The 14,938-nt window shown below is 43.4% G+C and overlaps 1 protein-coding gene across 2 annotated transcripts in view; it reads right to left on the reverse strand.

Annotated features, from left to right (window-relative positions):
* The window catches only part of LOC141121555 (uncharacterized), a 35,313-nt gene extending 25,565 nt beyond the window's left edge, over nucleotides 1–9,748 (reverse strand). Inside the window, exons 1-7 of one of the 2 annotated variants that reach the window (XM_073611184.1) lie at nucleotides 9,629–9,708; nucleotides 4,752–4,895; nucleotides 4,512–4,640; nucleotides 4,177–4,311; nucleotides 3,967–4,090; nucleotides 3,756–3,850; nucleotides 509–653 (exon numbers count right to left, since the gene is read on the reverse strand). In XM_073611184.1, coding sequence (XP_073467285.1) covers nucleotides 509–653; nucleotides 3,756–3,850; nucleotides 3,967–4,090; nucleotides 4,177–4,311; nucleotides 4,512–4,640; nucleotides 4,752–4,766 — 643 coding nt within the window. In that variant the 5' untranslated portion in view covers nucleotides 4,767–4,895; nucleotides 9,629–9,708. Of the gene's footprint in view, nucleotides 1–508; nucleotides 654–3,755; nucleotides 3,851–3,966; nucleotides 4,091–4,176; nucleotides 4,312–4,511; nucleotides 4,641–4,751; nucleotides 4,896–9,628 lie in introns of both variants that reach the window. The other variant, XM_073611183.1, reaches the window with a different exon arrangement.
* Nucleotides 9,749–14,938: the final 5,190 nt, after the last annotated feature.

Below are 14,938 nucleotides of genomic sequence, written 5' to 3' on the forward strand. Positions count from 1 at the left end.
GGCCACGGACCAGACTTAAGGCTTTTTACTTTCTGGAATATTGTAAGTGTTCATTTTATGAGTTTCAAATAAAATATCTTTTATGGTTTTACTCTATGTGAGTTCCATCTTTCGTTTTATGGTACGTCCCTGCCACGAGCTCACTGTTGATGTTGATGGTGTGATGACCCCTAGCGGATGCTGATATGGGTTCCTATTGCCAGTGTTAAGGTGTACCTGCGAGCTATGATCCTTTGTAGTGGGGGATCGTGGCCATCCGGTAAGGAGTGACCCCTTCTATTTTTGGTGGTGGATCCTTTCCTGTTTTCACAGATGAACAATTGTTAATCACTTGGACTTTTTATATATTTTTTATAGGTGGTTCAGAGCCACTTTTTTCATTTCAGTTTATTTAATATTTTTTGGACTACACTTAGTTGTCTTAAATTTTGTCACTGCTTAATGTATGTAACAATTTTCACTTATTTAGCGCGATTCCTTTTTCTTAATATCTTTGTTAATGACCCACCTGTGCTCATCTCTGTAGGAGTGTCCTCCTCTATAAATGTCCCCGTTTTTCCATCCTCCTCCATAGACTGCTGATCATCCCTCACATACCTCTCTTCTTCTTCTTCTGTTTTAATCTCAACTTTAGAATCTCTCATGTTTCCTCTCTGAATATATAATAAAAATGACATCAAATGTAACAATGCAGATAATGTACAGATCCTAATGATACCATCAGTGATTGTTCCTTATATATTCAAATATAAATCTCTGCGCTGGTCTGGAATGATGGAACAGCTGCTACTCAAGACCAGGAATGGAGTAAAAAAATAAAAGATAACATAAATGGTGCCCTATTCCTGTGCAAAGTGACTTGATATAATACAAAGGTAAATGTTATAACATGACTTGGTGCATATACAACAATAATACTGAGTATGAAGTGTTGTGTCTAAAAAAAAAAATGAGGCGACATTAATCACACACATAGGTTGGACTTGATTGACTTGTTTCTTTTTTCTACCTCACCTACTATGTAACTATGTAATGTTACACGTCCAACCAGTTGGGTGGCGCTGCAAGGATACTCCGATCCCTGTTGGACGTGTGACATCGTCGCCAGATTAAATACTTCTTACGCTTGAAATTTCAGCCTTGTTGTAAGTGTAACTTTTAAAAAGATGTTTTAATAATTTTTGAGGCTTTTCTTTCCTTATCTATTAATGATTTCAAAACCATTGGAGTTCCATTTAAAATGTATTTAAAGTTGTTTGAATCCATACACCTGAAACATCCAAGCCGATAATGAATCCAATACAAGCAGACTGAAGGTCCATGGGAGGAATCCAACTCCATAGGGTGAGTACATGGATTGAAAACTGGCTACAAGGGCAAGTTCAGAGGGTGGTGATAAATGGGTAGTACTCGGAATGGTCAGGGGTGGGTAGTGGGGTCTCCCAAGGTTCTGTGCTGGGACCAATCCTATTTAATTTGTTCATAAACGACCTGGAGGATGGGGTAAACAGTTCAATCTCTGTATTTGCGGACGATACTAAGCTAAGCAGGGCAATAACTTCTCCGCAGGATGTGGAAATCTTGCAAAAAGACCTGAACAAATTAATGGGGTGGGCGACTACATGGCAAATGAGGTTCAATGTAGAAAAATGTAAAATAATGCATTTGGGTGGCAAAAATATGAATGCAATCTATACACTGGGGGGAGAACCTCCCGGGGGAATCTAGGATGGAAAAGGACCTGGAGGTCCTAGTAGATGATAGGATCAGCAATGCCATGCAATGCCAAGCTGCTGCTAACAAAGCAAACAGACTATCGGAATGCATTAAAAAGGGGATCAACTCCAGGGATAAAACGATAATTCTCCCGCTCTACAAGACTCTGGTCCGGCCTCACCTAGAGTCTACTGTCCAGTTCTGGACACCAGTCCTCAGGAAGGATGTACTGGAAATGGAGCGAGTACAAAGAAGGGCAACTAAGCTAATAAAGAGCCTGGAGGATATTAGTTATGAGGAAAGGTTGCGAGCACTGGACTTATTCTCTCTGGAGAAGAGACGCTTGAGAGGGGATATGATTTCAATTTATAAATACCGTACTGGTGACCCCACAATAGGGATAAAACTTTTTTGCGGAAGGGAGTTTAACAAGACACGTGGCCACTCATTAAAATTAGAAGAAAAGAGGTTTAACCTTAAACTACGTAGAGGGTTCTTTACTGTAAGAGTGGCAAGGATGTGGAATTCCCTTCCACAGGCGGTGGTCTCAGTGGGGGGCATTGATAGCTTCAAGAAACTATTAGATAAGCACCTGAACGACCACAACATACAGGGATATACAATGTAATACTGACATATAATCACACACATAGGTTGGAATTGATGGACTTGTGTCTTTTTTCGACCTCACCTACTATGTAACTATGTACTATGTAACCTGAGTCTAAGCCTTTTCTGAAGCTGATAGTTATGAGAAAGCTGAGAGAGTAACATCTACATCAGTGATTATATTCACACAGCGAGTTTGATCTCTGTCATAGGGATCCATCACATTTGGCAAGAGGTCAATTTTATTACGGTATATGGATCTTCATATCTTAATGACTGGAAAAAGAGTACTCAGCCGATAATAAGTAAATATTGTGAAAACATATGATAAATGTGACAAGCTTGATATTAGATTGAAAAATTGATCCCACTTCCCCTAAAAGGAATATATTCAATAGCAAATCAAATTTGTACATAAACCATAAGGGATAGCGGTGTATATAAAGGGTAATGTCAGCAAGTGCTGTGGTAATGCCTCTAGAGATGAACACATGGAGACAGATCCATTCGCTATACAGCCCCAATACAGTTTGAGAGGTTCCAATCCGGTCATCATTCCAGTTCCAGAGTTATCCGAGCAGCATGACTACAATGCCCATTTAGACCCTCTGTAACGGGGGGTCATGGGGTTCCGGTAAGCGGCCAGTCACTTCATTTACGGTGGTGGACCCACACGTCTGGGATTTCATTTTAATTGGACCCTTTTTTTTGCATTACCACAGCACTTGCAGGGTGTTTTTTGTATATGGACTTTCCCCTCCCCCTTTTTTTTCATATTATTCTTCAAATTAAGACACTACCCTTTATATACACCGCTATCCCTTATGGTTTATGTACGAATTTGATTTGCTATTGAATATATTCCTTTTAGGGGAAGTGGGATCAATTTTTCAATCTAATATCAAGCTTGTCACATTTATCATATGTTTTCACAATATTTACTTATTATCGGCTGAGTACTCTTTTTCCAGTCATACAGATGTTAGTTTTTTGCTTTGAGCGCGAGTCAATATTTTTCTCACTTGATTTCTGTGTGTTTGTGTCACATATAGGACTCTGCAGCTTAGATGGTTAACATTATTTAATTTTGATGTGCAGTTATTTATCTATTTTTCTTCTTCATATCTTAAAACCCAGAAGATTTTTCTTAAGTGGAATGTATTACCTTGTAACATTCAGCGATATATCAGCACAGGAGATTGTCTGAACAGATTCCATTTGATACATTGTATCACATTCATGGGCACAAACTTTGTTTTTGTATCTATAGTCTCACCGGTTCTCTTTATTGAGACACAACACTTTACACTCAGGATTATTGCTGTACAGTATATGCACCAAGTCATGTTATAACATTTACCTTTGTATTATATCAAGTCACTTTGCACAGTAATAGCACATCATTGATATTATCATTGTTCCTCATCTACCTGATGGTGAGGGATGGTGTGATCTTCCTGTGTGGAATCCCGGGAATACAGAGGACGGGGACATCTCTCTGGTGGGTTCCCATTACTGGATCCATCTGTAGGAAACACACACACTGACTGAATACATTGTTTCTATGTGTTTATCAGATGATGGGGGATCTAGGTGGACCCTCCGTACTGCTCTCTCCTTTACAATAAAGTCTCCTCTTACCCGGTGATGTGAGGGGCGGCTGATTGTCCATCATGACGTCCTTGTAGAGATCCTTGTGTCCTTCTAAATACTCCCACTCCTCCATGGAGAAATAGACAGTGACATCCTGACACCTTATAGGAACCTGACACACACAATGATACAGTCACCATCCAGACACATCCCTTGTCTGTTACTGGATAATGTCCCAGAATTCCCAGCACCGCTCACCTCTCCTGTCAGCAGCTCCATCATCTTCTTGGTGACTTCTAGAATCTTCTGCATGTTGTGTCTCTCAGGTTTTAGGTAGTCACATGGAGGCACTGTGATGGTCATATGATCACCTGACTTCAGAAGAGGAAATCTCTGTATTGGAACACCAATAGGAATATCATGTTAGAATCCCAGAATCCTCCTCACCTCTCGGGTCAGGACTGTGTTTTATTAATAGAGATAAGAGTGATGTCAAGTGACCTCCCAGAATCCTCCTCACCTCTCGGGTCAGGTCTGTGTTTTATTAATAGAGATAAGAGTGATGTCATGTGACCTCCCAGAATCCTCCTCACCTCTCCGGTCAGCAGGTAGATGATCTCCAGGGTGAGGTTTAGTATCTTCTCAGTCATGCGACTCCCGTCCTTCTCCATTCTCATTTGTGTCGTCATTTGGTCTATACAGGTCTCCTTGTAGACAGATAACTTTGGTAAATGAAAGTAAGAATTATTTTGATGGTATTGGTCTCACAATAATTGGATGTGGATGTGAGGGGGGGTAATAGGAGGGTGGCTGTACATTTAAAGACTACTGACCTCATGGGAACGCATTTAATTTGGACTGTTTAGTGTTTGCTATAATTTTCAGGTCCCAGAATCCTCTTGGCCTGCTGGATCAGAAATTCCCTTTTCTCTGTTTGGTTGGTTTTGTTTCTGAACTGATTTAGATTAGTTTTAGATCTGCAGACAAGGAATGATAAATACAATCCTTATTTTGACCTTAATGCTCTGAGGGAGTGCTAAGAGGTCAATGAAGGGTCATCAAGATATCCAGGGAAGAGAACTTGCTAAGTTTTTGCCGGATCAGCATAATTGTCAGAACTCTAAGCTAAAAGGCTCCAATCTCCACCATCCAGTTGACTGAAAAGAGTGACATCACTGTCACTCTCTGCAGTGAGAGAAGGGATTGGATTGGATGGCAGGAGGATGCTACTGGTGGAGTAGAAAACTGTGAGAAGGGATTCTGTTCTCTTTCCTCCAATGGCAGCCCAGTGTGGATAGGAGGACAGCAGGGGGAGGGGTTTGTTCTTGTGGTTGCCACGTATCCTGTACTATCCAGGACATTGTACTGAGTGGCAGTGGGTTACTGGTGGTCTGATGTTCCAGCACAGGGCACCGTCAGAGCCTGTGTCATGGGAAGGCGTTGGATTTCCCCCCTAGATGCATAGCCTTGACACCTGGCCTAGAGGATGCTTTTGAAACAGACCTCCTTTAAGAGTGAGTGCTCACCAAGGCGTGAAGGACTGCCCTGCTTCATTCCACTTGGTTTCCAGTAACATATTATTTGACCAGTGGGATAGTAAGAAGGTGACAGTTGCCTTCCTTTTCTGAGTTCTTTAAGAAGGTCGGAAATGTAAGTGCAGGTGGGATGACCATCATAGACCAAGAGCCCCACCTTTCTACCTTTGAGCTCTATAACCTCCTTTTGCCTCAGAACCCCGCTGCCCCCCAACCAAGGGCACCAAGCCCTTCATCTACACTACTCCCTCAGAGCGACCTGTGTGGTGTAATAATTGCCCTTTGTAGGCCGTGTATGGTCAGAATGGTCATTGTCTTGTCTATTTATTGTTAGTGCTGTTTGTTTAGAGGATCATATTTTCTAAAATTCAACTCCAAATTTAAGAAAATGTGGGGAAATGTTCTAACCCTGAAGGGATTAATCAATGTTTCCACACTATATATAGTGGTGGCCCATCTACAGGGGGGGTGCAAGGGGCGCTGCCCCCCCCCCCCCCCCGAAGCTATTTACAAAATAAATAAATAAAGGTCCTTTAAAAAAAGAAATAATAAATAAAGGTCCTTAAAGTGCACTGTACGGGCGCCGGACACAGCTATCTATGGGAAGCGTGACGTCTATGCAATCACGTGATTGCAGCTGAGACACTTCATTTGCTCGCTTTGGCGAGTCCTTGCGGAGCAAAGCAATCACTCCACTGTAAGATTATCCTCCTTGTTGTGGGGATTGGAGGTGCTCTCTGCGGAGCTGCGGCCTCACTTCCGGTTTCTGTGCCAGTGGGAAACCAGAAGTGATGCCGCGGCTCCGTGTATGGAGCGCATGGCCCGAGTGGCGCCTTCTCTAAGAATCTCGGACGAATTGGTAGGTTGGCTCGGAGAGCTCAGAGCTGTATAATGTTTAGAAAATGTCAACTGAACAGCCCCATTTACACATGGCCTGCCTGGCTGGGAGAAATGTATGCAGGCAGACATATGGAAGATGGGAATACCTACAGGAGTGAAATGCAGAGCAGCATGCAGCACTCTTTGCAATAACGCATCTCTATACACACACAGGTTAAAATTAGCATTGTAAATTCTTATTGCAGAGCTAAATATATCCTGCTCCTTGTCCTTACACGCTCATAAGTCGTAAATAATCACTAAAATAAGATGTCAGTGCAGCAGAAAAGACACAGACCAAGGGTGCAAAGAAAACAACGAAGAAAGTCTGCAGATCCCCACTGGGGTATGCTACATCTGGGCCCTAAATGCTGCATTAAGCACCTGCTTGTCCTGCCAGGGGTTTGCACAAAGTCATGCATGGCCAGGCAAGTGATTAAAGATTACAATACTGTAACATGGTGAATGCCCATGTCTAGTGGTCTGAATTCACCATGGACTAAAGACTGCAGACAATCAGCATTTGTCTGCAATGCCCCCACACCTTATATAACAAGAACTGTGTGCTGCTGCCTCCTCTATAGGGAAAGTCTAGGCTATGGAGAGCAATAGGACACTGTGCACATGCTGACAACAAGCCTGCTGTCTACAGAAATAGGTCATTATACTACAAGGGGGCAATGGGCTTACAGGCCCTGGGGGCTGGCTGGATTAATGGCACACATTGCCATTATTGGGGTAATTGAAAAATCACCCGACAATTCATTTGGAGGTGCTCCACTTTGTAGCTGATGTCCCAGTTACTCCTATAGACTTCAGCCTAGTTCTTGCTGGGATGACCCCCAAGAAGACAATGGGCTACTAGAAGGCAATGGGCTTAAAGCCCCTGGGGGCTGGCTGGATTAATGATACACGTTGCTATTATTGGGGTAATAGAAAAATCACCCGACAATTCATTTGGAGGTGTTCCACTTTGTAGGTGATGTCCCAGTTACTCCTATAGACTACCAGCCTAGTTCTTGCTGGGATGACCCCCGCCCCCCCAAAAAAGACAGTGGGCTACAAGAAGGCAATGGGCTTACAGGCCCTGGGGGCTGGCTGGATTAATGGCACACATTGCTATAATTGGGGTAACAGAAAAATCACCCGACAATTAATTTGGAGGTGCTCAACTTTGTAGGTGATGTCCCAGTTACTCCTATAGACTACCAGCCTAGTTCTTGCTGGGATGACCCCCCCCAAAAAGACAATGGGCTACAAGAAGGCAATAGGCTTACAGGCCCTGGGGGCTGGCTGGATTAATGGCGCATATTGCTATTGATGGGGATATATAAAAGTCACCTAACAATTCATTTGGAGGTGTTCCACTTTGTAGGCGATGTCCCAGTTACTCCTATAGACTTCAGCTTAGTTCTTGCTAGGATGACACCCCAAGAAGACAATGGGATACAAGAAAGCAATGGGCTTAAAGCCCCTGGGGGCTGGCTGGATTAATGGCACACATTACTATTATTGGGGTAATAGAAAAATCACCTAACAATTCATTTGGAGGTGTTCCACTTTGTAGGTGATGTCCCAGTTACTCCTATAGACTACAAGCCTAGTTCTTGCTGGGATGACCCCCCCAAAAAGACAATGGGCTACAAGAAGGCAATGGGCTTACAGGCCCTGGGGGCTGGCTGGATTAATGGCGCATTGCTATTAATGGGGATATATAAAAGTCACCTGACAATTCATATGGAGGTGCTGCACCTTGTAGGTGATGTTCCAAGCACTCCTATGGACTTCAGCCTAATTCTTACTGGGATGACCCCCCAAAAAAAGTCACCTGCTTATTTATCCCTTCCAGCCTGCCCATTACATGCTCCTTCCCTGGCCAGCTGTGCCGAGTAAGGTCTCTGATCATCCCATATAGAAATAAAAATTCCATATATATTAACCTCCCAAACTCCATGCACTTCCGATACCTCCAGCCCTGTCACGCTCTCCAGACCCAATTTCGTGATATTCCTCCTAACCTAGAACAATTGGATATTTTAAGTATAATAAAGGGACAAGATTCATTAAAACTTATTTCAGTATTCTACAACTCCTTGCTTCGTCCCACAGCCACGCTACTTGCCTACAGTTTGAAAGATAGATGGGTTGGTGATGTGGGGGAGATGGAGGATGAGGAATGGGAGGACGCATTGGACAACTGCAAGAAAGTCTCTACTAAGCTTTCAGACTGTCTCACACAATTACGGTATATATTGTCCATAGACCCCCATCCGCCTGGCCAAATACAAACCTGACTATAATCCACTCTGCCCCAGATGTAACAGTCCTACTAGCTCCTTCTTTCATCTTATTTGGTCCTGCCCACTAATACAAGACTACTGGTCCCACATAGTTCAATACAAAAAAGACCATCCAGTGAAAAATAGTCCATAAGTGATTGTTTTGTTAAAAAAATGTGCATAAAAAACACAAAAAATGGTGGAGATCCAGACACAGACCCAGGGTCTTTCACTGGAATTTTTTTCGTTTAGACACTTTTATTTATGGACTTTTTCGTTATTGCTTTTTTTGCCACATTTTTTGTGTTTTTTTATGCACATTTTTTTAACAAAACAATCACTTATGGACTATTTTTCACTGGATGGTCTTTTTTGTACTTGAATATGATCACTCATATTTGGTTTATATATATTGTCATTTACACTTTATTTGCACCATTTTAATTACACACATTACATATTATTATCCGGCGCTGCACCCCTACTTTTATAATGTACACGTTTGGTCATCCCATACAGATCTGTACACTATATGATTCTGATCATCCTATACAGAGCTGAATAGTGCACTCCTGATTACCCTGTAAAGAACTGCACAATATAAAATCTTGATCACCCCAGAAAGGGCTGTACAGTGTGACACGTCGGATTACTCCATACAGAACTGTACAATATACAGTTTGGATCATCCCATACAGAGCTGTATAACACAGGATGCAGGGGAAGCCGCTGTGAAGCACCAGGGAGGAGGAGACGCAGGGTGAAGCCACCGCCCGAAGAAACCGCTGCCCACGACCTAGATGGGGTAGGTGTGGGGCTGGTGACTGACTGGGAAATGGGGGAGTTGTGCCTGTGACCCTGCGCACCCCAAAAAATATATACCACCAGCTTCTATTGCCATACAGTATATGTGCATCATCATCTGCTGGAGTTAAAAGACGTCACAGTGACTATGGAGGAAGAGGACGGACATGACGGGGGATTACTGGATGTAAATAGAAAATAAGATCTTATTACCTCCTCTGCTGCTACTTTCAGCAATGTCTCCTCTCTATTTCCTCCTGATTCACCATTCGCCTGAGATTCTATTTATACCTGACATCACTTCCTGTCTGTACCTGACATCACTTCCTGTCTGTATACCATAGAGACTTTTTGTCAGGGAAAAAGTGAGATCACCGGTTCGTGAAGCTCAGAGGAATTGCAGCCCGATAAATGTCTCAAATTGTGAACAAAGCCTTGGGCTGTGTTTGTGGTAGGGTTGCCACCTTGTCCCTTTAAACCCAAACACATATTAATTACACAGGTTCTGTGGCTGATTAAGGTGGTAATTAATCTCACCTAGTGCCTTATCTGCATTAAATTAGCCTCAGCCTGTGTAATTTATATGTGTTCGGGTTTAAAGGGATGAGGTGGGAACCCTAGTGTGTGGGCAGGGTCATCTGCACCCATGCACCTAGGTGTACCTCTCGCATTGAGCATGCTCATCAATGCCCATGACCAGGCAGAGACTGCGGCTATCTAGAGAACAAACGGTTGAGATTACTATATCACATATCCTTAGCCCCTCTGGGACCTTGCTTTCTGCTCTAACTAAGATTAACCACGGCTTTGCCTCCTACTATCAGACTCGCTACAGGTCATGAGTGACATACGAGGATAATGAGCTAGACTCCTTCTTAGCGGACATAGATTCCCCGGTTCTGACCTCTACATACCGTGACAAACCGGACGCACCCATTGCTGTGAAGGAGGTATGGAATGCGCTGGAGATGCTCCTATCAGGTAAGACCCCTGGCACTGACAGGATTCCAGTGGAATTCTATAAAGCCTACACAGAAGATCTGCTTCCTTGTATACCCTCTATGTTGGTTGGATCTTTGGCAACAGAGTCACTTCTGTTTTCTATGAGTGAAGTAGTGATTGCTGTGATCCCCAAGCCTGGGAAGGATCCCTCTCTGTGTTTCTCCTATCGCCCTATCTCTTTGCTGAACGTGGATGCAAAACTGTCCAAAATCTTGGCTAGCTGATTAAATACAGTTATAACGGCTCTGGTCCACCAGAACTGATGGGTTTCATGCCAGGGAGGGGAACAGATATCAATATAAGACCGCTCCATACCGATATGGCTATGGCAGTTCCAGAAGGCACGGGCGTTGTGGCCTCTCTTGATGCTGAGAAAGCCTTTGATCCTGTTGAGTTGGGCTATCTCTGCACTGTCCTGACAAATTTTGGGTTTGGTCCTCGATTTTTGTCCTGGTTGTGAATGCTTTATGCCCATCCGCAAGAGCAAGTCTGGACTAATGGTAACCTCTCTGAATATTTTCCATTGGGACAGGGAGCACACCAGGGCTGTCCACTATCCCCTGGTCTGTTCGCCTTGGCCTTGGAGCCCCTAGCTATAGGGCAGACCCAGAGGTGAAGGGCATAGTTGCGGGAACAATAGAGGATAAACGGTACACCAATGACTCCCTGCTCTATCTTGCAGATGCATCCTCATCCCTTAGCTCGACATTGGCTGTTTTTGACTGATTTAGTGGTTTCTTGGGAATACGTATCAATTGGCACAAATCGGTGCTTTTCCCGTTACACCTATCGGTACCACACGTGGATATGTAAACGTCCTTACAATGGGTTGAGGAATTTACTTGAGAAAGGAGAAAGAAAATAAAAAAGGGTGGGACTTTAAATGAAGCACACGGTTGTGACTGGGTAAATTGATAAATATAAATTGTATTTATTGATACATATATATCCATGTGTGCCAAAGTGCAATATAGTAATACATAATAAATAATTAAAATGGTTAAAATAATTAAAATGGTTGGTCTTCCATTGAAAATGTATATATATATATATATATATATATATATATATATATATATATGTATATATATATATATATATATATATATATATATATATATATATATATATACACAGTAGGGATGGAAAGTATTCAGACCCCCTTAAATTTCTCACTCTTTGTTATATTGCAGCCATTTGCTAAAATCATTTAAGTACATTTTTTTTCCTCATTAATGTACACACAGAACCCCATATTGACAGAAAAACACAGAATTGTTGACATTTTTGCAGATTTATTAAAAAAGAAAAACTGAAATATCACATGGTCCTAAGTATTCAGACCCTTTGCTGTGACACTCATATATTTAACTCAGGTGCTGTCCATTTCTTCTGATCATCCTTGAGAAGGTTCTACACCTTCATTTAAGTCCAGCTGTGTTTGATTATACTGATTGGACTTGATTAGGAAAGCCACACACCTGTCTATATAAGACCTTACAGCTCACAGTGCATGTCAGAGCAAATGAGAATCATGAGGTCAAAGGAACTGCCTGAAGAGCTCAGAGACAGAATTGTAGCAAGGCACAGATCTGGCCAAAGTTACAAAAAAATTTCTGCTGCACTTAAGGTTCCTAAGAGCACAGTGGCCTCCATAATCCTTAAATGGAAGAAGTTTTGGGATGACCAGAACCCTTCCTAGAGCTGGCCTTCTGGCCAAACTGAGCTATCGGGGGAGAAGAGCCTTGGTGAGAGAGGTAAAGAAGAAGCCAAAGATCACTGTGGCTGAGCTCCAGAGATGCAGTCGGGAGATAGGAGAAAGTTGTAGAAAGTCAACCATCACTGCAGCCCTCCACCAGTCGGGGCTTTATGGCAGAGAGGCCCGACGGAAGCCTCTCCTCAGTGCAAGACACATGAAAGCCCGCATGGAGTTTGCTAAAAAACACCTGAAGGACTCCAAGATGGTGAGAAATAAGATTCTCTGGTCTGATAAGACCAAGATAGAACTTTTTGGCCTTAATTCTAAGCGGTATGTATGGAGAAAACCAGGCACTGCCCATCACCTGTCCAATACAGTCCCAACAGTGAAGCATGGTGGTGGCAGCATCATACTGCGGGGGTGTTTTTCAGCTGCAGGGACAAGACGACTGGTTGCAATCGAGGGAAAGATGAATGCGGCCAAGTACAGGGATATCCTGGATGAAAACCTTCTCCAGAGTGCTTAGGACCTCAGACTGGGCCGAAGGTTTACCTTCCAACAAGACAATGATCCTAAGCACACAGCTAAAATAACGAACAAGTGGCTTCAAAACAATTCCGTGACTGTTCTTGAATGGCCCAGCCAGAGCCCTGACTTAAACCCAATTGAGCATCTCTGGAGAGACCTAAAAATGGCTGTCCACCAACGTTTACCATCCAACCTGACAGAACTGGAGAGGATCTGCAAGGAGGAATGGCAGAGGATCCCCAAATCCAGGTGTGAAAAACTTGTTGCATCTTTCCCAAAAAGACTCATGGCTGTATTAGATCAAAAGGGGCTTCTACTAAATACTGAGCAAAGGGTCTGAATACTTAGGACCATGTGATATTTCAGTTTTTCTTTTTTAATAAATCTGCAAAAATGTCAACAATTCTGTGTTTTTCTGTCAATATGGGGTGCTGTGTGTACATTAATGAGGAAAAAAATGAACTTAAATGATTTTAGCAAATGGCTGCAATATAACAAAGAGTGAAAAATGTAAGGGTGTCTGAATACTTTCTGTCTCCACTGTATTTATACATATGCATATTGCATCATGTCACTGTACAAAAGTGGATAATTCGATAAGAATATAACCTATAGGCTCTATAATCTAGATGGATGATAATTTAGATAAAAATTGCATGATAACGTAAAATATAAAAATATAGGAGCTTGTAAACACATGATTGATTCAACACGGCATCCAAAAATCTTGATGCGTTTCGTGGATTAAATCCACTTCTTCAGGAGAAGGCATGTGGTGTATATTAATAAATCAGCTGTGTGTGGAGGATGTGATACTGAGAGCTGGGAGCCCACCGAGGGAATAATTTCCGGGAGCTGTGGCAGTGTGGTTCAGTGACAGCAACACAAACAAAGCATCATCCAAGATGGGCAATATCCATGAAAGTATGATCCCCAAATAGTGACCGGGGGTAGTAACAACCCCATTTCTAGAGGGCTTCCTATGTAGAAACATAGGAAACTGTCAGAGAAGTTCCCATAATGGACACTGTGCTGGCCACTCTGGTGCGCTCCGGTGTGCGCTGGTGTCCGGACACGTGCGTTCCTGTGGGCACTGGTGTGCATGTCCCTGTGGGCGCTGGTGTATGCGCTGGTGTTCGGGCACGTGTGGGTGTGCGCGCCAGCGTGCGCACGTGAGTGTCGTTTAGTGCCAATCGGCCTATTTAGCCTATCAGTGCACTCTGCTCGGTGCTGTCTGATCTTCAGCTCCCTGTTACCTGTGTTTGTATTCCTGACCTCCTGACGACCCGGCTTGCTACTTGGATATCCCTGCCTTCTGCCTGCACCTGATCTCGGCCTGTCTTGACTCTGCAACTGCCGGCTCCTCTGTACCTCGCTGCCCGCCTGTTGCCGAACCCTGCTTGTGTCCCGACCTGCCTGCTTCACTCCTGCTCAGCATCTGTTGCCTGTGTTCCAGCTTACCGACCTGCTGCCTGGAGATTACCTACCCTCCTGCATCCAGATACTTGCTGCCAGGCTCTCATACCATTCTGTACTCCCGTGCCTCCTGTTTATTCTATCAGGGGCCGTGAGTCGGATACGTAAGGGAAGCTCCCTCTGCCCTATCGGACTCACCAGTCAGGTATGTAGAAGTCTGACAGAAACATGAGCCAAAGGTTGTGCATAGTGTCCAAGAGGAGAAAAACCGACCAGAGTTTACTTACTTTGGAGTTCGGGTGGGCAGTACCACAATGTCCCCCCAATGTAAATCCACTCACGACGCCACCGCACCGCTGGACCTGAAAAAGAAAAAAAAAGCACTCTGCATTAATTGACGGCTGACTCCTGAATGCCTCCTCGGCCGTTTGACAGTTCTTATATAGGTAAGGCGCGAAGCCACCTGACGACATCACCTGGTGGAACCACCCCCTTGTGACATCAGTGACCGTGCATGCTGGGTCGGTGACATCACAGGGGGCGGTGCCACCAGGTGATGTTGCTAGGTAGCCCCACCCTTACCTGTATAAGAACTGTCAAATTACAGAGGAGACATTCGGTGGTCAGCCGTCAATAAGTGAGGAGGGTTTTTTATTTTTTGCAGTGTGGTGGGTGTCGTGATTGAAGATGTATTTACATTAGGGGACATTGTTTTTGTTTTTTTTAATAAAGGAATTGTCAAAAACTGTCTCTGTGTTTTTAATACTTTTTGACAATTTTTTGGTGAATTGGTAGGAGTACTATGTACCCCATACTCATTCACATGGGGGAGAGATCTGAGGGCCCCCTTCTTAAAGGGGGCTTCAAGATTCCAATAA

This window comes from Aquarana catesbeiana, unplaced genomic scaffold, assembly GCF_042186555.1.
Source record: "Aquarana catesbeiana isolate 2022-GZ unplaced genomic scaffold, ASM4218655v1 unanchor225, whole genome shotgun sequence".
NCBI classification, from domain to species: domain Eukaryota; kingdom Metazoa; phylum Chordata; class Amphibia; order Anura; family Ranidae; genus Aquarana; species Aquarana catesbeiana.